The sequence below is a fragment of the Mauremys mutica genome, chromosome 10 (genome assembly GCF_020497125.1).
Source record: "Mauremys mutica isolate MM-2020 ecotype Southern chromosome 10, ASM2049712v1, whole genome shotgun sequence".
Lineage (NCBI taxonomy): Eukaryota > Metazoa > Chordata > Testudines > Geoemydidae > Mauremys > Mauremys mutica.
In genome coordinates this window covers 54,980,567-55,008,412 of record NC_059081.1, presented here as the reverse complement: position 1 = coordinate 55,008,412, position 27,846 = coordinate 54,980,567, and the positions used below count along the sequence as shown (strand labels likewise).

The 27,846-nt window shown below is 41.9% G+C and overlaps 1 protein-coding gene across 1 annotated transcript in view; it reads left to right on the top strand.

Moving 5' to 3' along the window:
* Positions 1-27,846, top strand: part of PGAP1 (post-GPI attachment to proteins inositol deacylase 1) — a 56,434-nt gene that overhangs the window by 10,002 nt on the left and 18,586 nt on the right. The window contains exons 3-17 of the mRNA XM_045032497.1: positions 3,467-3,642; positions 4,277-4,448; positions 6,369-6,529; positions 8,020-8,072; positions 8,233-8,299; positions 13,108-13,213; positions 14,659-14,714; positions 14,797-14,880; positions 18,751-18,800; positions 21,072-21,123; positions 21,915-21,992; positions 23,029-23,104; positions 23,421-23,494; positions 23,595-23,646; positions 25,239-25,305. Of these exons, the coding sequence (XP_044888432.1) occupies positions 3,467-3,642; positions 4,277-4,448; positions 6,369-6,529; positions 8,020-8,072; positions 8,233-8,299; positions 13,108-13,213; positions 14,659-14,714; positions 14,797-14,880; positions 18,751-18,800; positions 21,072-21,123; positions 21,915-21,992; positions 23,029-23,104; positions 23,421-23,494; positions 23,595-23,646; positions 25,239-25,305 (1,324 nt within the window). The remainder of the gene's footprint in view (positions 1-3,466; positions 3,643-4,276; positions 4,449-6,368; positions 6,530-8,019; positions 8,073-8,232; positions 8,300-13,107; positions 13,214-14,658; positions 14,715-14,796; positions 14,881-18,750; positions 18,801-21,071; positions 21,124-21,914; positions 21,993-23,028; positions 23,105-23,420; positions 23,495-23,594; positions 23,647-25,238; positions 25,306-27,846) is intronic.

Below are 27,846 nucleotides of genomic sequence, written 5' to 3'. Positions count from 1 at the left end.
TTAGATACCTTAAAAATAAGCTTCAACTCCTCCCATCTACAAAAGCGGTTTCGGATTACCTTCTAGTTACCTGATGGGCAAGTGGCTCCACCCTGGCATGTTGTTCCAAGTCTTAAATGTAGCCTGTTTCTACATTCGGGATAAACTCATTATCTCCTGCTGTACTTCATTCCATTCAGAGACTGGAAGTAATAGTTGTATATTTGTAGAGGAAAATGAAGATACGTGAGTACTTTGCAGTTAAGTAGTGCTTTACGTTTTTGAAAGTGCTGTGCAACCATTAACTAATTAAATATAGCATAATGAGTGTTATTCTGAAGACAGTCATTCTTCATTAGACCATTACTCGTTTTATAAAGTGCATTGAAACAGAATTACTCAGCGCTCTAATGGTGATGTTAAAAAAAACTCTGTGCTTTTGTAAACAATTAGTATATGCCCCAAAATAGTTTTTGTTAAGATGAATAAATAAGCCTTGCACACACTTAGCCAATGAATAACTTATGCTGACTTTTTTAACCTTCAAAGGTGCTTTGTTAATTCTTTTGACTGAAATTATACATACTTTGTCATAATGATATAGTAAAACATTTCATAATTTATAGTTTTAGAAAACATATTTAAAGGCATGTGAGGACAATGATATCCAAAGAAGATTACTGTAATAGTCATCACACAAGATGCCAAATGGACACTTGTAATTATGTTTAAAGTAGTACAGACCCTATTGTGAACTAATTAGGTCTTTTTGAAAACACAACAATACACAGAGAGTGACCATTTCGGAATCAAAGGGAAACATACAGAGTGATCTGGATCACTTGGTGATCTGGACCTACTTAAACAAACCAAACTGCAACCAAACTGAAGGTCATATATCTAGGAACAAAAAATGCAGGTTGTACCTACAGAATGGGGGACTATATCCTGGAAAGCTGCGACTCTGAAAAGGATTTAGGGATCATAGTGGACAAACATAAACTCCCAGGGTGATGCTAATGCAATACTTGGATGTATAAACAGAGGAGTAGTTAGGTGATTTTACCACTATATGTGGCGTTTCTGAGCCTGCTAACAGAATACTGCATCCAGTTCTGGTGTCCCCATTTTAAAAAAGAATATTGAAAAATGGGATAGAGAAGAGGCACAAAAAATTATTTGATAGCTGCAAAAATGCCTTACCGTGAGGCAAAAAGATCAAGAAGAGACTTGGTTAAAGTGTGTAAGTACCTTTATGGGGAGAAAATATCCGGTACTAAAGATCTCTTTTAATCTAGGGGAGAGAGGCATAACAAAGACTAGTGGCTGGAAGTTAAAGCCAGACAAATTTGTATTAGAAATAAGGTACAAAGTTAACAGTGAAGTTGATTAATTATTGGAACAAACTATCAAGGAAAGTGATGGAGCTCCCTCTCTTGAAGTCTTCAATTCAAGACTGGATTCTTTTCTGGAAGATATGCCTTGGTCAAGCACAAGTTTTTGGGCTCAATACAATACAGGAGTAACTGGATGAAATTCTATGGCCTGTATTATACGGGTGGTCAGATTGATGATTTATGGTCCGTTCTGATCTTAAAATATATTAATCTTACCAGAGTGCTGTGGGAATTATTTAATATCTGTTCAGTGCTTTGAATGTTGTGTTTAGCTTTTTCAACAGGGCTCATTGAGGTTGTTCAATAACTGAATCTCCACAGTAAGAGGATATTTCCAGGGGTGAATAAAGACAAAGCAGGATCTAGATCTCAAAAAATGTTGCTCTCTAGGAGAGACTGGCATTTTGTCCCCAGATAGACTTTTCCCCATGCTCAAGCTTTCTTCCTTGTAGTCTTCATACTAGGGCTGTCAAGCGATTAAAAAAATCTTGCGATGTCAGCTACAACAGTGTCATGCGATCGCCTGTTCTCACTTTCAGATGACATTTTAAATAAGAAGCAGGCAGCATTACCTCCTATAAATGTAAACAAACTTGTTCATCTTAGCAATTGGCTGAACAAGAAGTAGGACTGAATGGACTTGTAGGCTCTAAAGTTTTACATTGTTTTGTTTTTGAGACAGTTCTGTAAAAAAAATAAATCTACATTTGTAAGTTGCACTTTCATGATAAAGAGATTGCACGACAGTACTTGAATGAAGTGAATTGAAATACTATTTCTTTTATCATTTTTACAGTGCAAATATTTATAATAAAAAATAATATAAAGTGAGCACTGTACACTTTTGTATTCTGTGATGTAACTGAAGTCGATATATTTGAAAATGTAGAAAAACATCCAAAATATTTAATACATTTCAGTTGGTATTCTATGGCTTAATAGTGCGATTAATCGCAATTAACTTTTTAAATCGTGGTTCAATTTTTGAGTTAATCACGTGAGTTAACTGCGATTCATTGACAGCCCTGCTTTATACTGTCTTCACAAACTAGTCATTTGCAGTGCAAACTAGCTGTGCAGTTTCTAAGAGCTATATTTGCAGCCCCTACTGATAGTGGTTCCCTCTCTGTTTCCTCCTCTCTCAGTAGTAACTGAGTGTCAGCATTACAGTGAGAAGGCCATGCTCAGTAGCAGCCAGGGCTGGACAGGGACAGTAGGATTTTATCTCTGCAAGGCTGAAGATTTGGGGAAGAAAGGAGTGGGAGAAACACATCTGCTCTTGTGGTGAAAATTAAGGGAAAAGTGCTTTCTCCATGGCTCCATGTAGTTTGGAAGTCAAGCTGCCCAGGTCCCATGTTCTGCAAAGAACTAATTGGAAGACCCTAGCAATGGTAGTGCATCTACCAAGGCTAATATAGTCCCCTTGCTAGGCTGTGCTGTTGATGGGTAAGGAGGAGAAAACCAGATCTGGAGGAGATTGAACACCTGTGGTCCAATCTGATGCTCTTGAGCAAATTGTATATAATCTAAACAAACTCTCTTTTCAGTGGTCATGGAGGTTTATTATATGGATAACTGATTTAATCTTGCAATGAGTATGGCACTACTTTGTAGTTAATTTATCTATAAACTTTCCCTCCTCTTTCTTATCAGGCTGTGTTGTGGTTTTTTTGTTTTGTTTTGTTAGGTTTTTTGATATGAAACTTTCAGTATTCTTTGAATACTTTTTTTCTGTAAAATTGAAAAAAAATTATGTTCTTGCTTATCTCATTTTTATATTTCTTATCAACTGATATTTTTCATCCTAATTTCTCATGTATGTATGTCTTAAAACAAGGGAAGTAAACTTATAGGTTGGTAAAAGAGGAAAGCTTTCCACTCTTTTTTTGATGCATACAAATGATTTGCATCAAGTGAACACTGGTCAGGATTATAGAACTTGAATATCCAGTGGTAGTAAGATAACGTTTGTTCTTGACCAGCTACATAGTGACTTGTTTGTATTGGACACTCCAACTGAGAGTAGTAGCATTGACTACAGTTAGAAGAAAGATGTTTCTGTGATTAACTAGTGCAATTTCTTTTCCTAGTACGTTCTCTTGGTTCTATAGCACTTAGAAAAGCAGAAGACATTGACTTCAAGTACCATTTCAATTTCTTCACTGTCAATTTTAATGAGGAGCTGGTTGCACTATATGGTGGTAGTCTGCAAAGACAAACCAGATTTGTGCATGAGTGCATTAAAGTAATTCTTAAGCTGTACAAGGTAAGATGTGATGTATACACATGAATAGTATTTTGAATTCATTTCCTTTTCTCTTAAAAACTGGGATGGGATTTTTGTTCAGTGGGAAATTGTGGGATGGAAATTTTAAATTGTAATAGATATATTGGCTATTAATTATGTGGTGTAAATTATGTGGATGAGAGAAAAATACTCCTTAGTCATTTTGGAAGACCAAAGCATCTAAAATATGGGTCAGTTAGTAACAACTTGTCAAACTATTAAACCAGACTGTTTTCTTTGAGCAACATGATTAATTTCAGAGAAAAATGTAGAACTGTTAACTAAATGATAGGTCAATGTCTAAGACCTTGTCTACACTACAAGGGAAATTTGATCTAAGCTACGCAATTTGAGTTACATGACTAGGATATGTGACTACTCTAGTAGCTTACATCTACTTACCGTGGGGTCCACACTAGGCGATGTCGATGGGAGAGCGATCTGCGGTCCACTTAGTGGGTCTGCACTAGACCTGCTAAATCAACCGCCGATGCAACTATCACCACTTGTCAATCTCCCAGTAAATGTAGACAAACCCTAAGTTTCATCTGCTTGTTCAAATGAATGTTCTCAAATTCAAATTTTGAGTGATTGCTATTTTCTTTTTCTGAAGGATCAAGAATTTGCTCCAACCAGTGTTGCAATAGTAGGTCATTCCATGGGTGGTCTTGTTGCAAGAGCATTGCTCACTCTAAAGAATTTTAAGCCTGAATTTATAAACCTCCTCATTACACAAGCCACACCTCATGTTGCACCTGTAATGCCTTTAGACAAATATCTTACTGGTAAGTTTACTTCAGTTAAATGTTGCATTGGGCACTATGTTTCTTTCCTAATGCTTAAGTGTGTGTGTGAGAGAGAATCTGCCTCATTACTGTGGCCTGAAAACACATTGTTATGGAAAAAAAGAGATGCTCTTAGATAGTCTAGTCTTCCACTCTCTTTTTCCTATTTGACAGAACTGGGACACTAAAAGAACATCAGTTTATATCACATAAATATCAAAATATTGTCTTTCAGCTTTTAACTTGACCTTTGGTGTAGTGGGAGGATTACTTAATTTCCAGCATTTTGTACAGAAAATAGAAGTAATTTGGAACCTTGTAAATTACAGCTCAAAGCGATTTCCTGTTTTCCCCCATGAGCTAATGCTTCTTTGTGTTAAACCTTCATATTCAAAATTCTATTCTCTTCTGAGCAAATACCTAGTTATTTTGTTACTTTTTATGTAATTTGCCAAGTTTCATCCTGCCCACTCAGTGAACTCAAAGGTATTTGGGTGGGGCAATGAGAATATTAAATACAAATATTGGTCTTAATTGAGATTAAATGTTTGAAGATAGCATAAAACATACAAATCTACAGAGCCCAAAAGGAGAAAAGAATGACTGTATTGACATTATATCAATACCCTACAATATTTTAATTTTTATGAAGTTAGACTTGATAAGAATGCCCATTTCAAAAGTTATGAATCTGTATTGTGCATTGGGTGACCAGGTGTCCGGTTTTCGACCGGAACACCCGATCGAAAAGGGACCCTGGTTGCTCCGGTCAGCATTGTCAAGCGGGCTGTTAAAAGACTGGTTGCGCTGCGGAGCTAAGGCAGGCTAGTCCCTACCTGTCCTGGCACTGTGCTGCGCCCTGGAAGTGGCCAGCAGGTCCAGCTCCTAGGTGGGGGGCCCAAAGGGCTCCATGCCTACCCCTGCCCCAAGCACTGGCTCCACACTCCCATTGGCCAGGAACTGCGGCCAATGGGAGTTGCAGGGGTGGTGCCGGCGGCAAGAGCAGCGCGCAGAGCTGTCTGTGGACCTCCGCCTAGCAGCAGTACCTGCTGGGGTGCAGTGCGGTGCCAGGACAGGCAGGAAGTCTGCCTTAGCTCTGTTGGTGACCAGGAGCCCGAGACCTGAGCCCCCTTCCACACCCTGAACCCCTCTGCCCCACCCCCAGCCTGGAGCCCCTCCTGCACCCCACAGCCCGCACCCCCCGTTAGAGCCCTCACCCCCTTCCGCATCCCAACTCTCTGCCCCAGCCCAGTGAAAGTGAGTGAGGGTGGGGGAGAGTGAGCCACGGAGAGACGGGGGAATGCAGTGAGCGGGGGGTGGGTGGGTGAGGCTCAGGGAAGGGGCGGGGCTAGGGCGTTTGGTTTTGTGCAATTAGAAAGTTGGCAACCCTAACTGTGCAGTAGTATATTTTATTGTGCTGCTATATGTAGAATTTTTTATGTTCTATCTTTTTGTTTTTGTTTTTCTGGCAGCTAAGCATGGGTGATTCCTATCTCCTTGATTTTGTCACTGCTGCCTTTCTATTAATTTCTCCTTCTACTGTTGACTGATATCACAAATGCATACTTCCATTTGGCCTTTCTTATCGATCACTGTTACAGTACTATGTACGGGCCATTACAGGGTTTTGTTGTGTGTTGCGGTTGATGTCTTGACCTTTCTCATCATGAGACTAAATATTTGGAAGCGCATCCTCAGCTGGTGTAAAAAAGCATAGTTGCAGCTGACTTGCATCATCACCCCTGCATTGAAATACAGTATTGTTTTCTAACACAAGACTCAAAAATGGGAATGGAAACTTGACTGCTGGGTGGGCTGCCAGCATAGCTCACAAAAAACGTTCTTACTAAATGCTGTGAAAAAATTTCCACTGTTTCTTTGTATAAAGTGAATTTTAATCTATTTTCAATTTTTTAAAAGATTTTTATACAGCTGTAAACAATCATTGGATTTTAAAGGCCCAAGATGTAAGAAATCTAACAACTCTTTCCGTGGCGGGAGGATTCAGAGATTACCAAGTTCGTTCAGGACTCGCTTTTCTACCCAGATTAAGTCAACATAGCCGTGCCTTATTTGTTGTGGTAAAATATATTTTTTAATTGTCTTCTAATGATATTATGTTAACGGTTTAGGGGCTGTATCTACCTGTGTCTGAATACAGTATGTAAGGCGTAGTATAATAAATTCTTATTGCAATACTACTTGGTTTGAAAGAACACATCTGATAATGAGATGTGCTGTATACAAATTTCACTTTGGAGCGCAAAGGTGAGGTGGAGAAAATATTTCGTTTTGCAGTTACTTTTTCCAGTAACTGATTCATAATCCTCAGATACAGTGGATTTAAAGCAACTTGCATCACTAGTAATAAATAACTGGAAATTTGTTTTTTCTTTAAACTGCTTTGTAACAGAACTCAGTTGGCTAGTAACTAAGAACATAACCAAAGGGTAGTACTGGACAATGGTTATTTTCAACAAAGGCTTTTTCATGTGCTGTTCCATAGTGGTGGTCTTGTATACATACGCTGAGCACGGGGTACCAGAAGTTTATAACATGTATATTGAAGAATGGTACATGGTATCTTTGTTATGCTGGTAACACCCAGATTTATATTTCTATCTCTACCAACCCCATTGGAGGTATGGAGAGATTTACCTGGGGTCAAATGGAAATTTGGGTGTTGGCTAGTGACTGGAAACTCAGCCCAGATGAGTGAATTATTTCCCTACTGCTGTTTACCCCAGTCTATAATGATTACATTGAAAGTTTGAAATAATCCCTGTCTATTGAGAGGTGCTTTCCATTCATTTTAAGATTTGCAGCCTGTGAATCTTGTTGAATTCCTACCTGATTCTGAGTATCCAGGTGGTAGCAGTAGTCAAGAGTATCATCTTTTTTTGGTAATAAATTTGCATAATTTTAGATTTCGTGCAGACCTCACAGTGGCGATCTATGCCTTTCTCACCTCAAAGCTGAGCTGTTACAAAATGTTCTACATGAGACTCTGTCTTTATATTATTAGGGAACTGCAGTTGGTGCAGAACATAAAGGCACTTATCTGGCATTTCACTCATATTGCAACTCTGCTCCATGATCTTCAATGGCTATCAGTTGACTTTTAGTTGAAATTTAAGATGTTGGTTTTAACCTGCAAAGTCCTAAATGGGATCTTGCCTTTTACAAGTTCAACTCTCCCCCCCCAGAGTGGTAGGACAGAAATTGTGATGCTCTAAGGCTAAAAGGTTAAATGGTTGAAATGTACAGTTGATAAATATTCTTTGGAGGTGGGAGGTATAGGTGTGTGTCTTGGTTCTGTTATGTTCCATCTGGTACCATTTCCCCCTCTGTTCCACCCTGGGTCTGTCAGAGTCCAGAACTGGTGACATTCAGGCTACTTTGCAAGACTGTCCTACTTTCCCAGGTTTTCCCCAGGTTTTTATAAAAGTCCATCTTATTAATAAATATTCAGACATAAATCACAAATAAATTTTCAAATTTCTAATGTTTAAATGTTGAATCCCCAAAAAGCTAATACATTTCTTCCTCCCTCCCCCCCACCCCCAAACAGAGCTCAGCAGTGCCTAGAACTTGGGCCTCAACAGACCACCTCTCCATAGTATGGTAAGCAAATAGAATAAAGAAGTTAGGTAATCGACCTGACATCTTTCTCCATCTCTTACCTTCATCACCTTTTCTAAATTAATTTCAGAGTGTAATATTCTGAAAATACCCTTTTTGGTGTTGCATTTTTAAATATAGTGTTCCTTATGTTTTGTTCTAGGTGTAAAGAATTGATCTTGGCTACCATTAGGGCATTTTTTGATCTTATTGATGAAACCACCAAACAGGTTTGTAGTTCCCATCTCCTGCATGCCCCATAAATACTGGGAGGAAGGTGGGGGTTTTCTCCCCCGCACAAAGTGATGTTTTAGCTACCATTGTAATAGTCAGGGACAAATACTTTATATTACTTTCTGATAATTCTGTATCATGTTGAAAAAAATTGCTGGCTTTTTGATGTCTAGTGCTTCAGAATCTTGTGTTTTGGGTTCTGTGAAGAATGTGACAATGGTTCAGTTTTTGCTGCTGGCTGAGTCGATGAGTTAATTATAGCTGGGGTAAAACCCTGACCTTCTCACTGTGATAGAATGAGTTAAACAGGCCTGGGACATTGCAATTCTGAACAAATCTGCTCAGCTGTACTGTGACAAGGTATACAAATTTGCTTACATATAGTGTCCTGTTGCAAATTATTTTAACAAAACAAAAACCCTCAATGTAAATTTGGAATGCTTACTTACGGGAAACCAAGGGAAAAGCTAATGAGTTTCTTCTTTTCTTTGCTTTCTTCCTATTTATTTCTTCTTTTTACTCCCTCTGTCTCATTTTTCTTTTCTACCTGCTTAAGTGTTATGTTACCGCGGCATGTTACTGTTTGAAAAACTATTTGAAGAACCCTTTCATCATATTTCATCTTATTCCTGAACCTTTGTGTAATTTTACAGCAATAAAAATGAAGAACTGGGGATAAGGCTGAGAGGTTGGGTCGTTCTTTGAGAGCTTCATTGGTCTCTGAAGCTTGTTCAATTGGATATAGGGAAGTTGGCTGATCTATTGGGGGTAAAAATTTTCAGAACTCATTGGGGATGGCCGTAATACTCAGAAATTGCAAAGTTTTATTTGCAGGAAGTAGGAGGAAACTTACTTTAGGAGGTTGATTTTTTTTTTAAAAATGGCATAGGTTTGAAGCTACTCAGACATTTGAAGTGTATGAGTTGGGCCCAGGAAGTTGGATTAGTGGGCGCAAGCAAGTGAATCAGTTATAGGTAAGGCTGTGACTCTGTCACTGAGGTTGCGGAAGTCACGGATTCTGTGACTTTCCGCAACCTCTGTGACTTTTGCAGCTGCAATGGCCAGTGTGGCTGATCCCAGGGCCGCTAGAGCAGCTGGCCCCAGGTACCCTGCAGCCAGCTGCACCGGGCACTGCTCAGGTGGTCCCAGGATGGCTGGCTCTGAGGAGCGCCCGAGCAGTGGTCCCGGGGGCAGCCCTGGGGCCAGCTGCTCCAACCACTGCTCAGGCAGCCCGGGGCAGCTGGCCCCGGGGAGTGCCCCACGGAGCACCCGAGCAGCAGTCCTCAGGGCCTTGGAGCCAGTGCAGAGGTTAGCCAGTGCAGGGGCTAGTCTTTGGCCCCTGCGCCCACACAGCAGCGGTGTCCTGAGGCCACCCCAGAGCAGTATCGCCCGGGGCGCCAGGAACTGCTAAGTTCTTCCTTCGAGTGCTTGCTCATATCTGTTCCAGTTAGATGTGTGTGCGCGCCGCATGCACGTATGTCGGAAACTTTTTCCCTAGCAGCTACCTGTCGGACCGGCTATGGCGCCGATATGGTGCTCTATATATGACCCCGCCAGCCTGACCCCCCTTCAATTCCTTTTTACCACCTATGACGGTTGTTGGAACAGTGGTCTCTTGTTATCAAGTGCTCCACTACTCCCTAGCTATCTCTTATCTCTCTGTATGTGTGTGTGTGTGTATTCTATCTACTTCTGTTCCATCCCGCCCTCCTTGCCCGTCCCTCTTCAGGGACCCCTCTCACAAGCAACTTCTTATTCAAGAGGTGCAGGCACTCCTCGCCCTAGGAGCGGTGGAGGAGGTGCCTTGGGAGCTCAGGGGCAGGGGTTTCTACTCACCTTACTTCCTCATCCTCAAGGCAAAAGGAGGCCTAAGGCCCATTCTGGACCTCTGGGAGCTCAACAAACGTATTGTTAACTTGAAATTCTGCATGGTCTCCTTGACTGCAATCATTCACTCATTGAATCCAGGAGACTGTTACGCCGCCCTTGATATGAAAGACACTTACTTTCACATTTCAATCACCCCGTCCTACAGACGTTTTCTCCGTTTCATGGTGAACAAGACGCACTATCAGTTCACAGCCCTCCCGTTTGGCCTGTACATAGCCCCTCGCATCTTCACCAAATGTATGGCGGTCGTGGCAGCTTTTCTTTGTCAATATCACATACACGTCTACCCGTACCTAGACGACTGGCTCATACAGGGCCAATCTCGCCAGCAAGTTCAGTCTCAGGTGCAGATGGTCACAGACATGCTTGGGCATCATGCTGAATGTCTGTTCTCACCCCAACCTGAACAATAGAGTTTATCGGGGTAATCCTGGATGCAAACCAAGCGAGAGCGTTCCTTCCAGAGGCCCGACGTCTGACCCTTGCAAACATAATCACCGACCTTTGCAGGTTCCCCATGACCACAGCGAGGCAGTGTCTCAAGTTGCTGGGTCACATGACATCCTGCACCTACATGGTGCAGCATGTCAGACTGAGGCTCAGGCCCCTACAGACGTGGTTGTTGTCCGTGTATCCTGGAAATGGTGCTCACAGTCCCAAGCCATACTCTCGATTCCCTGCGTTGGTGGGTGGACCCCCACATGGTGGACGCTGGGGTTGTGTTCCTCCCTCCTCAGCCCACTCTGACCCTGGTAACGGATGCATCTGCGTTGGGATGGGGGGCACACTTCGGAATCCTGACAACACAGGGTTTATGGCAGGTAGAAGAACTAACCCTGCATATCAATATCAAGGAACTCAGAGCGATCCGCCTCACGTGCCAAGCGTTCCTGTCCCGCCTACAGGGCTGTTGTGTAGCAGTATTGACAGACAACACCATGTTTTATCTGAACAAACAAGGCAGAGCCTGGTCATGTCCCCTTTGCCAGGAAGCCCTTCTGCTGTAGGAATTCTGTTTAGCCCACTCCATCCTTCTTCAAGCTTCATACCTGTCGGGTGTTCAAAATGTACTGGCAGACAGCTTGAGCAGACATTTCCTTACGCACGAATGGTTGATTCGTCCAGACATCATCCACTCTGTTTTCCGCAGCTGGGGGTTTCCCCAAATCGATCTGTTTGCGGACCAACAGGAAATGCCCAGCCTTCTGCTCCTTCCAGGGTCACAGCCTGGGCTCGATCGTGGATGCCTTCCTGATCCCGTGGTCCAGCCAATGGCTTTACGCCTTCCTGCCATTTCCTCTGGTCCACAAGGTACTCCTCAAGGTCTGCAGGGACAAGGCGGACATCATATTGGTGACCCCAGCTTGGCCTCACCAGTGTTGGTACCCCACTCTCTTGGATCTGCCGATCCGGGTTCCCCTTTGGAGCCACTGGCTTCCTGCTCACTCCTCTACCTCTCCTGGAAGGTAGCCTTCCTAGTGGCCATTACCTCAGCACGACAGGGTTCTGAGGTACTGGCTCTCATGTGTGAACCACCTTATACCATTTTCCATAAGGATAAAGTTCAGCTGAGGCCTCATCCAGCTTTCCTACCAAAAGTTGTATCCCATTTCCATGTCAGCCAGGACTTTTCCTGCCGGTTTTCTACCCAAAACCACATGCCGACCTTCAAGAACAGCAGCTGCATTCGATGGATGTCAGAAGGGCGCTCGCCTTCTACATAGACCGGACAAAGCCATGCCGCAAGGCAACCCACTCGTTCGTCACCATTGCGGAACAAATGAAAGGTGCACCGGTTTCCTCCCAGCTAATATCTTCATGGATCACCGCTTGTATCTGCACTTGTTATAACCTGGCAAATGTCCCTCCGCCTGCTGTTACGGCTGATTCCACAAGGGCTCAGGCCCAATCAGCAGCCTTCCTGGCACACATACCCCTCCAGGAAGCCTGCAGGGCTGCCACATGGGCCTAGGTGCACACCTTCACGTCGCACTACGCCATCGTCCACCAAGCTTGTGATGATGCAGCCTTCAGCAGGGCGATTCTTCAGGCTGCAATACTTTGACCCCGCCCCACCTCCAAGGTAAGGCTTGGGAGTCACCTAACCGGAATTGATATGAGCAAGCACTCGAAGAAGAAATAACGGTTACTCACCATTTCTGTCACTGTTGTTCTTCGAGATGTGTTGCTCCTATCTATTCCATTTCCACCACCCCCCACCTTCCCCTCTGTCGGAGTAGCTGGCAAGAAGGAACTGAAGGGGGGTTGGGCCAGCAGGGTCATATATCGGCGCCTCTCCAGGGGGCTCCGCAACTGGCCCCACAGGTAGCTGCTAGGGAAAAAGTTTCCGACATCCATGCACACGACGTGCGTGTACACCTAACTGGAATAGAAATGAGCAACACATCTTGAAGAACAACAGTTACAGAAAAGGTGAGTAACTGTTCTTTTTTAGTCATGGGTATTCATATAGCAAAAGTCATGGACAGGTCACCAGCCGTGGCTTTTACTAAAAATACCTATGACTAAATCTTAGCCTTATTTATAGGTGCATGAAAAATTAACTTGTTACATGGGTCTGCACTTTATCACATAGCTATCACCTTATGGTGCATGCATGTGTCTCTCTCTGTATTATATTATATAAATATAGCTAAAGCTTTTTGGTTTTATGTATACATAGTTTTAACTTTTTGTATAGTTTGAGCAGTTGCAATTTGCATATAGCAGTAATTGGATATAGATGGAGTATTTTTACTAGCTCCAGTTATTGAATTGAAACTAGAAACCATATTATCCTCTGCCTTTTTGGAGCTCTGACTTTTACTATAAATAAAGCTGCATTGCTGTCTTAATTCTTGTAAATCACATAAAATGCTAAGCAGATTATTAACAAGTTGTCCGGTATTTTTAGATAACTGAGGATCCAAAGAAGAGAATGTTAGTATTGAATCATCACTTTGTGAGGCACCCAGCAAAGTTCTTTGAGGAAGATCCTGAAACACTTACTGAACTTAAAGGTATGCAACTCTAATTGCTTTGACCAAGAGTTAATCTTCTCACTACCAAATTGCTGAAGCACACTCTTTCTTTAAGCACCACTCAAACACCATTTGGAATGCATGGCAACAAACTATGGTCTTGATTCTTGTTTCTAGCTGAACTAGGCTTGGTTGAGGACCATAGTGGGGCAAAGACATGCCACTTTTGTATTCCCCAGTTTCTGGGGAGTAGCCAGGAAACAAACGTTGTCCCAGTTTAGGCCTGGCTGACTGATCTCCAGCAATCACAGGAGTAGCTGAAGCTCAGATGTTCTGACTATAGCCTTTCCCATGTCCATCCCCTATCCTGGTAGGGGTTGGTATGTATGTATTGTAAAGCCACTATGCTAATTCTGGCTGCTTGGGGAATTCCCAGGTGCCCAGATGTGCAGATTCAATGGCTCCTTTCCTGTGACAGAGCTGGGCAAAGAGACCCATGCTATAATAAAGAATTGGCTCCTCTCTTGGGTTGGGACATCCGCAGAATTCCTTATTTGGCATTCTCTGGCTGCTAGGAAGTTAACAAGGAGGAGCCATGGCTGTAGAGCCCAGGAGTAACTACCAAGGCATAATTTTGTTGAAATAGACTAGGGGGAGGTGAATAATATCTTTGCATTTCTTTAGTTTTCATTAATCATTTAGTCAGCTATTTCCTCCCCCACACACTCCCAGTTCAATAGCAATTTGGAGTATATTTATGTGCAATTTTTTTCAGTTGCATTTTCCTCTCTCCTCATTCCCTTTGACACTTGGCTAAATTTATCCATGCTGTAATGCCATTAAGTTCAAAGGAGTTATAGTAAGGGTGAATTTGAGCGTGTGTGTTTTGTGTGTCTAATAAATCTGTTTCTATTACTCGTCCCCCTTCATTCATATTTCTTTCTGCTCATAGTTCCTTCTTGTAGCGAGTCTTCTGCTCCTAATTCTGCTGCCTGAATTTGGGCTTTTTATGTTCCTTTCCTGTGAGAGTGAAAGTGTGGTAGGGGCAAAGAAAGTATGCTGTGCTGCTATATTTTCAACACTCTCTTGTCTGTATTCAGCCCCCATACTGACATAGACGCCCACCAGATGCTAATGCTATTTTTCTTTGAGACCTTTTATTTTAGTAGCAACACTTATTAATACATTTTGCAAGTAATAATAGCATCCCTTGATTTGGGATGCTGTACAGATAGTTGATTTTAACCATTGTATGCAATTCTGAATAGCAGTTGTGAGTATTGGATTACATATTTTAATGTTCCTATGTCCTAACATCTGGAGATGTGAACAAGAAGTTGATTAAAATATGCTTGATATTTTTGTGAAGGTCTGCTCAAGATTATATTATACATTATAGGCAATTCCTGCAGTAACATACAACTAGAATTAAGGTTTTTTATCACACACAAGTGAGCAAATTAAAGCATATAATTTACTTCTAGGAACTTTGTTTTGGATGAAAATCAAATCCTCAAAATGGACCTATACAGTTTACAATGTAAGTAGCGTTAATTTCTTTTTCTAATTTCAATTTTGTTATTTCTGTGTTTTTTCTAAAAAGCAATATTTTTTCTTTTAAGGAATCTGATGGAAAATATTTCATGTTTCCTCTTTCAAACCACAGAAAAACCTACAGTCATGTCCACTGTCAAAACAGTATGTTGGTGAGAAAATACGTGCTTTCTGTATTTTTGTAAATATATCTATGGTTACCTGATTTTAACTTTATGAAACTGAATTGTTGTTTCCATTTAAAAAGCTGTATTAAGATAACTTCTCCAGTACAGTAATTATTAAACAGAGCCAGCTTTTTTACTGTAATCCCAACCTATTATTTGTTTAGGGGTGCATGCCTTTTAGTATTTGTTATTTCTGGTGTGTTCATTATCATAGTATCTGAGTACTGCATATATATATATATATACACACACTAAAGCCTTGTCTATATTAACAGTTAGATCGCGACAAGCTGAGGTGTGAATCCACCCCACACTAGCCTGCTGAGGTCTTTGTGTATTTACCCTGCTGACGCATTAAGAGTTTGTTAGGGTATTTTAAGATTTTAACAAACTGTTAACACTTGTCAGCACATGAACAGTTAGACCGTGGCAGGCTAGTGTTGGGTGGATTCACATGTCAGCTTGCTGTGGTTTAATTATTCATGTAGACAAGCCCTAAGACTGACTTAGAGTTGCCTATAATAGATTTTGCAGTTCACCACTCCAAACTTCAGCAGCTTAGCAACTGTTTCTCAACTCCATTCTCTGTTGTCATAACTTGACATGCAAATCGTGGTATGAAAATGATCAGCCTTTAGCACAGTTCTGTCTCCTCCACTAGTCCATTGCACATTCCATTGACTCCTAGACCGTTTATCTTTGGTTCCCTTGTGTCTAGTCCAGTGGTCCCCAACCTTTTTGTGGCCAGTAGCACATTCATGTTTTCAGAAGAGTGTGGCGGGCGCCAACAATTACTCACATAATGCAGGTTTTGTTTTGGTTTTGGGTTTTTTTTGGTGCCAGTTCTGGGCAGTGCAGAGAGAAGCTGGAGAGAAGCCGGGAGGACAGAGAACACTGGTGCCTGCAGCCTGTAGCCCTGGAGTACTCTGTCCCCAGCAGGCGTGGGGCCCCGGCTTTTCTCCCCTGCCGGGCACTAGGTGGGCCCCGCGCCTGCCAGGGACAGAGAACGCCGGCACCCTCAGCCTGCAGCCCCGGAGTTCTCTGTCTCCGGCAGGCGTGAGGCTGCGGCTTCTCTCCGGCTTAAGCTGCAGCCCCACGCCTGCCAGGGACCGAGAACACCGGCGCCCGCAGTCTGCAGCCCTGGAGAAGCTGGAGAGAAGCCACAGCCCCGCGCCTGCCAGGGACCGAGAACACCGGTGCGTGCAGCCCCGGAGTTCTCTGTCCTCAGCGGGGCACGGGGCTGTGGCTTCTTTCCCCTGCTGGGCACTAGGTGGGTGCACATAAATGTCCCGGCGGGCGCCATGGCGCCCGTGGGCACCGCGTTGGGGACCACTGGTCTAGTCTCTGTTGCTGTTGACTGCACTGTCCTTAAGGACTGGTGCAGCTGTTTCAATGGTTTGTGAATGGAGAGTAGGTCTTTAGTGTAGCAAGGCCCCATCTTATGCCCTCATTCAGGAAAACATGTGCTTAAGTGACCTTCCTGAATAGGGAGGCTGTCCCAAAATGGGGCTCTAGTAGGGGCCTTACCCAGAACAATATAAATGAACCGGGAGCTAGTAGAGGATGTGGAGTACCACCAGTTGATGTGTTCTCAGCCGTTTTCCTGTTGAGGAGATGGGCTGCTGTGTGCTATACAATTGGAGTTTGTGTTTCTTCCAGTTTCAGCCTCAAGCATGATGATTTGCAGTAGTTTAACCTCAAGGCAAACACATGGATCACTTCAACTCACCTCCTCATTTGAAAAGGAGCGTAGTTTCTTAACTGGAGGTGGAAGAATGCATTTCTCACCACTGTTACTACAGAGGTATTTGAGTTTAGTGACGAGTCCAGTAAAACTCCAAGATTTCATACAACCTTGGTGAATGGAGGGTAGATGCCTTTAGTGGAAGGAGAGGTCAGTGTCTTGGTTAGCTCCTATAATTGTTCCTCCTTCCCACCAGCATCACTTCAGACTTACCTGAGTTCATACAGGGGTCCAATGGATCCCTGCCTGGCTTCCTGCTAATTCAGTTAGTGGGCTTCCAGGGTCCATGGCTCTGGGGCAACCCAGACATGAAAACTACCCCATGGCTGGGGACCCAAGGGCTTCTAGGTGCCCTGCTGCAGAGCTAGGAGCCTGGAAGCCTAGGTATAGCTGGAGCCTGCTCCCCGCTGCGGAGCCAGGAACCTGGAAGCTGTGAAAACACTGGGAGACCCAGCTTGAGGTGTGGTTCTCAAGGCTTCTAGCCCATGGAACCAGGCACCCAAAGCCTTTGGCTCCCATGCCTAGAGGCTCCTGGCTCAGCCATGGTCCCCAGGGCTTCTAAGCTCCCAGCCCATCTGGGAACCTTCTGCCTGGGAGCTGCAGCTAAGCCAGTGGCCTCAAAACTTGGGCTCCCAGGTTTAATTTCAATTCAAAAATCTTCAAACAAAATGTTTTGATTATTTCAATAAGATTTTTTTTCAGATGTTCCCTTCTGTGGGAAATTTTGGAAATTCTACTTTCTGTTCCAAAACGGAACACCGTCGCCCCCTCTTCCTCCTCCCCCCCCCCGAATATTGGCATTTTCTGTAAAATAGAAATTCTGGCTTTTGATCAGCTTTAATCATTAGCAATGTTGTGTCTGATTCTTGCATCAGAATAGAATTTGCTGTATAAGATGTAAAATAACTGAAGTTCTTTAAATCAGACACAACATTGCTTGGTAAGAATATAAATTTTACTTGGGCTGCTTGTATTTTGGACAAGGCTTAATTTCTAACTAAACTGAATTTTTCATCTCATTTATAAGATATACTAATTGCTTACAGGATTTTGATAAAAACAATTGCTGATTGCCAAAAAATATTTGTTTGTAGTATAACTACAGTGGATCTTCAGTAGTTGTTTTTCATAAGTCCTTAAACTAGAATTGTTGATTACACAAGTATATAAATAATACTTTAGTTTTGTACAGTCCCTGTCATCATCATCTTATCTGAGGATCTAATTGTTTTCCAAATACTTTACTTTGCAATTTGCTTGTGAGGTTGGCGAGGAATATAGAGGGAACACTTTTGCCACCACAGCAGTCGATTAATAATAATACAGTAACTTTATACAACAGTTTGGGACAAGAAATGAAGATCACCACCACATTATCTTTGAGGGATTTAGGTAGGCACAATATAACTACCCAGACACTGGAATTACCACCCAATCTTTTTAGAAGAGTTCTTTGAGACTTCTGAACACTTCAATTTTGTTTTTCATAAGAAATAATAAGTGCAATATCTTCTGTTCATTTTCATGGTTAGCAAAAACGACAAAGGTAAATTATTAAACATATTTCTTGTCTAGCCAAAGATTCTCATTCTTGTATTTGAGCTGTTCGTTCTACTTTATTGCATAATTCTGAGTTTGTGGTATCTAGCTTCTTGGCAGCAGACACGATGTCATTAACACTCTACAGGATCAAGAAAAGGAGATGGTGAATCTTACTGATTTCAAATAAATAGCTAAGGAAACAGGAGATGAATCATACTTCATAAGTACCTGCATTTTTGTGTTTTGATTGAGTTTGTAAAGTCCCTCTTAGGAGCACTTGGTAGTTATAATGAGGGCCACTATAGAAATGTGTGATAGATAAGGATAGGGAAATGAAGACTGAAGTCTTGTCTTTTTAATAGACTTTGATGTATATAAGTATTGAAGGAGGTTTAGAACAGTGGGTTATGTCTGATGAGGTGTCACAGTTAGGCAGGTATAAATTAAGAGTGGATCATCAACACTAACTCTACATTTTTTTTGGAGTGAAGTTTAATATTTTTATATATAAACTCACACTTAAAATTTAAAGTAGTAACGCACATTTTCACATGGTATTGATTTAACAGGATACAAGTAGCTGGATTTATGGCTGTTTAAACAGTAGTTCATCTATGTGGTGAGTATAAAGGTTTCTTGTAATTTATTTAACTAGTTACTGTAAGATCAATTTTGGGCATTCAGTCTTGTAACACAGAGCAATTTAGGAGGAAGAACTATAGGGATTTAAGAAGGATTACTGTTAAAAGTCATTGTTATCTGGTATAATGTATAATCAGCTTTCTTAATATTTAAATAAATTCAAAGCAATAATAAGTGACCTAGTATTTAAAGAAAAAAGATAACTCTCTTAACTTTTATGGCAGTGTAACTTATTTTGTCCCTGACTTGTATGTAATATCACTTTAATAAGTCCTCTGTCATGGGACTGTATCCGTTGTATGCAAAGAATGGACTGAATGATCATCATCTTCCGTAACTACTACTATGAATTTATTGTCACTTGAGGACATTTAGGAAGGGATGTGCTTGTTTTAGCAACTTTATTTTAGCAAATTAGATTGTCAGGTTTAATTGATACATTTTGGAATTTGTAATGAATTAATGCAAATTGAAACTATTTTTAGGGCCAGATTCACTAGCCTTTTAAAATCTGCTTTGTTGCACTCCAACTGCTCAGAGCTGTCTTAAAGCAAATTTAATCTACTGCTTGTGTTAGGGGAGTCCCCATTTGGCATAAGTGTGGTGGTCCTATGCCTCTGTGTTCTGTCCTAGAAGTAAGGGAGCATGGCCACGGTGCTTGTCTGACCACCTGGTACCCAGGTGTTATAATTGCCCTGCATTGGATTAGGAACCACTAAGGTGTCTTTATAACCCCTTTGCACACCCTCCAGATCTGCATCAAGCTCTGCCAGTACAGGGAGTTGGGGCCATGAAGTCTAATTAAATATAGTATCTTTTTTTAATTGTGAGTTAAGTCCAGTTAGTCAAACAGCACCATTTAAAGGGATCTGGATGGTCTTCTAAAAGATTTTCTCCAGGAATTAGTTTAAGAAAGTTTTATGGCCTGTGCTATACAATAGGTCATACTAGATGGTCACAGTGGTGCCTTCTGACCTTGGAATCTATTAATCTTGTTCTTAAAGTGCATCTTTTGAGAAATGTCTGGGATTTTGTTTAAAATATGTATAGCTGACCTAAAGTAAATTCATTAACAGATAATCATTAATCCAGTACCTGCTTTGAACTGCCACCTGAAAGGTTTGCACCAATAGGCAAAGCTGATGTTGCTTATGATACACTTTTATAAGTTCCCTTAAGCTGTGAGAACAATGGATGCTTTTACTTATTGTGCATTACTTCAGTACAAATGCAGATATCAGTTCATTAAATGTTTTCATTATGCTTCAAAAAGTTGAGACTAATAACACCCAGATCTTGTGAATGCAGTGATATTGATACCTATACAGCTCTGGCTGAAATCAGATTTGCAACATCTCTGCTATTTGAGTTGTAAGTTACTTTAGATTGCTAAATTATAATGTGTGGTATATGGACAATCGTTCAGTTAACTATAGTTAAGGCTATGTTTTAGTCACTGGTACTTTTAGTAAAAGTCATGGACAGGTCACAGTAGTAAACAAAAATTCATGGCCCGTGACTTGTCCATGACTTTTACTATATATCCCTGACTAAAACTTGGGGAGGGACCCCTTGGGATGGTGGCCCAGGGGGTGCCACAGGTGCTGGGGAGGGGTGTGTGGCCTGGGGGGGGGGCACTGAGGACAGGGGCACCGCAGGTGCTGGGGAGGGGGGTGTTGGTGGGGCTGGGGCATACTCCCTACCCAGCTCCTGGAAAGTGGTGACCCTAGTTCCATGTGCTGCCTCCGCTCTGCCACAAGCCCCAGTTCTGCAGCTCCCATTGGCTGGAAACTGCGGTCAATGGGAGCTGCAGGGGCGGTGCCTGTGGGCGGAGGCAGCACGCGGAGCTAGGAGCTGAGGAAGGGGAGTTGCTGTTGCCCTTCTGGGGAGCACCCTCCCCAGTTAAGCACCACCCATCTCCCCAACCCCGTCCCAAGGCCCCCAACACTCCTGCTGCTGGGGGGTGAGATGGGGAGCTGAGACTGCCCCAGCAGTGGCCAGTGAACCTGGCTCAGGGGGTGTCGGAGCTGCTCAGGCAGCTCCAGTGACAGAATCCATGACTTCCATGATAAACACGGAGCCTTAACTATAGTAGACTTAGATCTGAGTCCTGTTTTTAACCTTGTGCATTTCTATAGAGGTAGAGAGAGGCTGGTGCATTAATAATACACTATTACTGGCTAGCTCCTTTCATAATGAATATGTGCAATTTGTATAGTTGCACTTTAAAGTATTTTAACTTTTACAGCCTGGAAGGTTTTGATTTATCCTGGAAAGCTGAGTTACTGCCAACTGTTAAGGTAAATTGTACTATATGTTATTTTGTTGCAACAAACTGGGGTGAGCATTTATGTGAAGACGTTTTGTGTGGGTTTGTGAATAATTTAATACATTCACATATTGTATAGAATTGATATGATTTCTAAGCCAGGTTTCCTCTTGGGATATATGCTACTGCGGGAGTGGGAAACATCTTAATTAAAAATTCAGCTTCTTCCCCATTTTTGAGGGTATATGAAAGTGATATTTATTCCATATCAATGACTTGGTTATCAGAAGTCTAGCAAGAAGCTGAAGTTTTCAAAAGGCTAATTCATTGTTAAGCCTATAGAAAACTTAAAAGAACATTGTAGTTTACTAAAACTACACCAATAAAATGTGTGTTTAAAAAATCATCTTGGGTTTATAATCAAAGGAAACAAACAGACTCTAAATTGTGTTTGAGTTGTTCTAGAATGCAGCTTGACTTCTCTGTTACTATTGGCAAAGTCAGTACCTTCTTCTGTCATTCTACTCTTGGGAGATTTCCCTTCACTCTCTTTCTTATAGCAGAAGGCTTAGCAACCTCCTGAGGCAGTCCCGTGGCCTGCATTGCTGCTTGGAATCTCAGTAGCACTATGGGCTCTGGCCCTGCCCTGGCATACCCCCTTAATACCAGGGCTTGCAAGTTTTTCCCCTGGCCAGATATCAGGTTTTTAGGGCCCCTTACCCCACATAAAAGAGCTGAAGTAAGAGTGAGGCTCTCGCCTGAGGTTTTTAACTGAACCAAATGATACTTTTACTGTAAGTAATTTTTGTTTTCCTATTTTAGGTTGTAACTCTGAAACTCCAGGAATATCCATCTTTGTCCGATCTTGTAGTTTATGTACCAGCTATTAATGGCAATAAGGTAACAAAGATGAGACTTAAAAACACTTTATTCAGTATCAGTTAAAGACAACCGAATACTATATTTTGTCATTATTGGTTGCAAGGAAAATGTATTAAATGTGGAGAGTTGCACTAAATATCATTTACAAATTATAGTTCTGTCCTACAGTATGTGAGTCAAAGGTAGATTTTTCAACTAATTTAACATCTAGTCTACTGCAAGTAGCTATAATTCTAACGAGTTACAGATTGTATATTTACTCTCAAGTATAGAGCAGTGATTTTCGAACTGCTGCTTGCTTGTGGTTCTAGTCTCTTCTGTTTATCTGCTTATTTTTAAGACAGTTCAATATACATTAATACTTTCCTAGTACTATGTTTTCATGTAAGCAGCTGTACTAGCTGTGACAAAGATGTTTTGTGATTGAGAATGTGATAGTAGGTGGTCTATATAATCACGAATAAGAAGGGAGATTGTTTCATAGAGAGACCATCTTTCTGTTAACTTATAACTTTCAAGCTATAAACAGCTTGAAAGCCACTTTTATAAAGGAAAGTGAGAAATACTGGTTTTAAGGTGAGGTGAGAGAATAGTTTTAAATGAACTAAATATATTTTATAGATTGTGGACCAGATTCTCAGCTCAGTCCATTTGTGCCGCTCCAGGGGCACAAAGCATAAAGCTGGCATCACTGGCCCGCTAAATATTCTTCTTGTGTGTGGGAATCCTTGAGGACAGGCTGCCATATGCCACCCTCTTGAGCCCAGAGTAGGAGGCACTGACTTAGAGATACTAGCTCTCTGGCCATGCCGCAACACGTTGCAGCTGGGTGAAAATCGGAGCAAGCTACTCTAAAGCTCTTCTGTCTTGTGCTAGTGGCTGAACCAACGGCTGGCCAGCCAGCCACTGTAAATGAAGCATGGAAACGTGACTTGCAGCAACCTTTGAACGTGGTCGTCTGCCTGGGGTTCTGAAGAGAGTATGGCCAGACTCAATACTCTAGTTTTATGTTCATTTCAGATCTATGCAATAAAATAATATGTCTATGTTGCAGTTTACTTTGGACTGTGAATTCTTTAAAGAGGATTCCCGAACAGTACAACTTCCTGTAACACACCTTTTTTCTTTTGGTAAGTATAATGCACTGCTCTTGGAAAACTTGAAAATGCATTTGTTGGCATACTTTGAGTAATAAATTTGGCCTTAAAATACTAAAAGATTGATCTTTGGAGTGAAGTTCAAAGATAATTTCCTATTAAGCAAGCCTTATTTCACCCTCTTACTATTAGGGATTTCATAAATATTGTATATCGGGTGTACATATAAAGTATCTCAACTTCCAAGAAAAACCTTAGATGTAGTGAACTTTTCAAGCAAATCAGTCTCTAGTCCTTTACTTTTCTAGATTTACTAACTGGAAATAATATAGGGTTGTCATTTCTATAGGGCTTTCTTCAAGCAAAATTGTATTAAATTCAACTGGTCTAATTTACAATGTACAGCTCCAACACTTTGGCCAGGTAAAAATATTGAATTAAACAACATTGATATTAACTAACTAGTTCCTTTGGAAATGCAAGTGAATAAATGTTTCTTGTTATTTTGTTTTCTTTTGTTTAGATATACCAAGCTTTTAAAATCTACATTGAGAGCCACTGCCAACCACACAAAGGTAAATTTAATATTTTCCTGAAGTGCACATAAATGGTTGCAGTAAAATATATTTTTGACAGCTTTTTTTCTGTTGTACATCTGCCTCCCAGCTCTCTCATGTTCCATACTGTAATGTGATTGCTATCAAGTTCTTTACTTTTTATATAATTTTTTTTGCTGTGAAAGTTGCCAGATTGAGTGCTCTGGAGACTGAAATCCTCTGTTCTATCCAATGAACAGATAAAATATGTGCAGTGTCTGTACAAGCTTCCCAACCCTGTCAGGGTGCTTCACCTCTCTTTCTAGAAGGACCATTCGTAAAGGTGAGGGAGTAGTCTGGACTCCTTAACCATTCCATCCTTGGTGTCTCTGCAAAGAGAGGTGCCACTTATATTAGGTCTGGTCCACACTAAGAAGCGGGGTCGAACTAGGGTACACAAATTCAGCTACGTGAATAGCGTAGCTGAATTCGAAGTACCCTAGTTCGAACTACTCACCCGTCCAGACGCCGCGGAATCGAAGTCCGCGGCTCCAAGGTCGACTCCGCGACCGCCTTTTGCAGTGGTGGAGTACCGGAGTTCGAACTATCGCTTCCGGAGTTCGAACTATCGCGTCCAGATTAGACGCGATAGTTCGAACTCCGAGAAGTCGAACTCACCGCGTCGACCCGGCTCGTAAGTGTAGACTAGCCCTTAGTGGGCTTTGGTTAGGTTGACACTGTCAGGATCTGGACTATGAGTTCTAGAGTCCTTGTATGGTAAGGGCTTTCAATTGCTATTGACTGAAGTAAAATCTGAATTGTTGACTTAGGGATGAGACGCTCTGTGTCTTATTACTGCTTTCCTGTACCATTTAGACCCTTCAGTTCGGTGTAGAAGATTTTTATGGCTTTTAAAAAATAACCCAAATCATCTTTGCATGGGTCTCAATCTGTTTACACACTTCTTTTAAACAAAAACTGAAAAAAATTCTGTTGTGAATACATGTTTCAAAATAAAAATCTATAATCTGTATCACTGTGTATGTGGGAGAGTGGTTCTAAATGAAAGTAATTAGCAAGGATTTTCTAGGTTCCTGAAGGAACCATGCACCACGGAAGATCTTGCAAGGACTACAAAACGGGCCATATCATATGCCCAACACTCGAAAAATCTATGATTGTGGCAGAAGGACACAAAAAGATCTAGGCACACTGGGCTGCCTGTTAAGCTTTCCTACTCTGCTTATTGGAGGATAGTTGACACATTTCACTCTTAACGGTGATAGATAGATAGGTATAGATAGATGGATATATCTCAATCTCACACACGGTATTCCAAACTTTATACTGTCAACCAAATATGAACTCTCAATATATTATTATATGCCTTTCAATTTAGATTTCTTTCCATACAGATTGATATAGTCTATATTCTCCATTTATTCTTGTCTTACAAAGTATCGGTAGTGATTTTTAAAAGTGCAAATTGTAACAGTTGTTGCAGATATTTGAAATGTAAAAATATTCCAATAGTCGTGTTATCCACTGCGTTGAACTGTGAATGAACTACAGTAATTTTAATCTCATACAATAATGTTTCATAATTCATTTTTACTTCTATTCCTTTCCAGGAAGAAAAATGAATGTTTACAGACTCCACGTACCATGGTCACATGAAGACTCAATAACTGTCTCTAAGTAAGGAGTTTTGAGATTCTGTTTTTCCTTGTTATCTTTCAAAGTAGAGTTTACATCCCAGACATATTAGAAGACTAAACTTTCTGGAATTAGATTTCAGTTTTAGACATTTGGGCTGCCTCTCTCCCCCTCTAAATGCCAGAGATAGTTCAGATCTGTCCATGAGATTCAGGGGATTGGCTGCACCGCTTGCACCACATTCTCTAAATCCACAAGTGAAGACAGATGAGTAGTTCAGCGCTCTCCCTTTATACATTGCAAATTTTTGCCTGTAAAGCTGATTTAGGGGAAGCAACAAGCAAAATCTTTACTCCTCTCCCTTAAGGGGCCAACATTTCCAGTGCTGTTCTTTCTCTGTGTGTGCTCCCTCCTCTCCCATCAGTGTAGACAGGCCATATCACTGCAGCAATCTGAAGTTTGAGATGTTCTATCTGTGCAGGAAAACCTCCCAGAAGCTGTAGAAGGGATGCTGACCTTCACTCTGCCAGGAATGGAGGCTTGGGAGTCTGGGCAGCTTGTTATGGTGTGTCTGGATTTACACACACACCCACACCCACCCACCCACCCGGCATTGATCAGTCAGTCCTCTTCAGCCCTTGGGACTCGGCAAACTGGACCTTCCACACTGACAGCTCTTCAGTAGTAAATCTAAAATATCCCACAGTCTTGGTTCTGAACCACTTCTAAAGGGAAAAGCTTCCTGGTTCAATTGCATGTGCTTTAAGTGGATAATTGAGTCATTTGGTAAGGAATCTGGCATCTTACCAAATGACACAATTATCCACTTAAAGCACATGTAGTTCTCATGCACATGCAATTTCATTCTCTCCTTCTGCCTAAGAGGAAGATCTGGGGTATCTTGGACGATCTTCTCATTCCTTTCCAGCTATATTTCAGAGGATGAGGAGTGAATACCAGGGCTCAGAACCCTGAGATAAAGCCTAAAATAGAACACCAGGCAAGGAGGGGACTCATTTCCTAAAAATGAGCACTGTCCCAAATCCTCCAAAAAGATAATCTGAACTAAAACGGTCAAAAGCCAGAGGGGGGGGGAAAAAGCCAGAAAAAAATTCAGTTCTTCATTTTCCACGATAACCCTGAGCCACAGAAGCTTGAAAGGATCTTTTTCCCCTCTGGGATACTTTTTTAGTCCATGGAGATGAATGTGGTGAAGAGGAAGACCAAGCTTTAAGCCAAGGCAAATATCTTTTTAGGGTGTGAGGGCAAGCCACGTGAAGGGGAGAGCAGATGGGCAACATAGAATTGTCCCTGATCCAAGTACACCTCTACCCTGGTATAACGCTGTCCTCGGGATCCAAAAAATCTTACCGCGTTACATTGAACTTGCTTTGATCTGCCGGAGCACGCAACCCCACCCCACCCCCAGCGCTGCTTTACTGCGTTATATCTGAATTTGTGTTATATCGGGTCGTGTTATATTGGGGTAGAGGTGTATGTACTTGCCTAAGAGAGCATAAAAGTATAATTGTCATTAGGTTATTGCTAACCACTAAATACACCTCTACCCCGATATAATGCGGTCTGATATAACGCAAATTCGGATATAACGCGGCGCACTCGTGGGAGGAGGCAGAATGGAGGTGAGCTGGGGTGGGGGGCCCCGGGGAGGGCCGCAGCAAGTAACGGGGCGCAGAGGAACCACTCCGTGCTCCAGCTCATCTCTGGAGCGCCGTCATCACTCTGTTTCTCCCTCCCCCCTTCCAGGCTTGCCGGGCCAAACAGCTGATTGGAGTGGCAAGCCTGGAAGGGAGGGAGAAGCAGAGCGGCAGCAGCGCGCTCAGGGAAGAGGCAGAGGCAGAGCGTAGGTGAGCTGGGACAGGGAGCAGTTCCTCTCCCTACCCTGATATAACGTGGCCTCATCTATAACACGGTGAGATGTTTTGGCTCCCAAGGACTGCGTTATATCGGGGTAGAGGTGTATTTAAAATAGTGTCTACAATTTATTCTAATGGTTCTCATAAATAACCAGCAGCTGTGGCCAACATCAAAAGCTTGCTGGGTTTGAGGTTAGAACATAAAATGGGTTTGAAATAGGATTAATTGTAATACATTGCAGGTTACAGTTAGATTTAATGTTTTGAAAATAGTCTTCCCTGTTCATTTCAGAGCTCAGAAGATTCTCACTTTCCCTTTTTTTGCACATATTCATCCTCCTCAGCTCTTGAAGGCTCAAGCCCCAATCAACAGTTTACTTGCTGAGGACGGGATTGAATTTTTTGAGTCAATCAGAGCCCATCACTCACTTAGCTCACGTAGGAGTGTTATGAGGCCTCCTCCCCTATAGGATTGAGCTTGAAGTCTTCCTTTGTTAGTACCCTGGCCCGTGCCAGCTCAGAGAAAAAGAGACTTGGACTGATGTTCTTCATGATCGTATAAATCACCACCATGATGCCATCAGGCTGGTCCTTGCTGTGATGCTTTTGTATGTTGCTAGTGTTTTGCGCCACTTATATTGAACACGCTAAAATATTTCTGTATCTTTTGATTATAACTAGAGCATTTACTAGTTGTTTTCCTTTC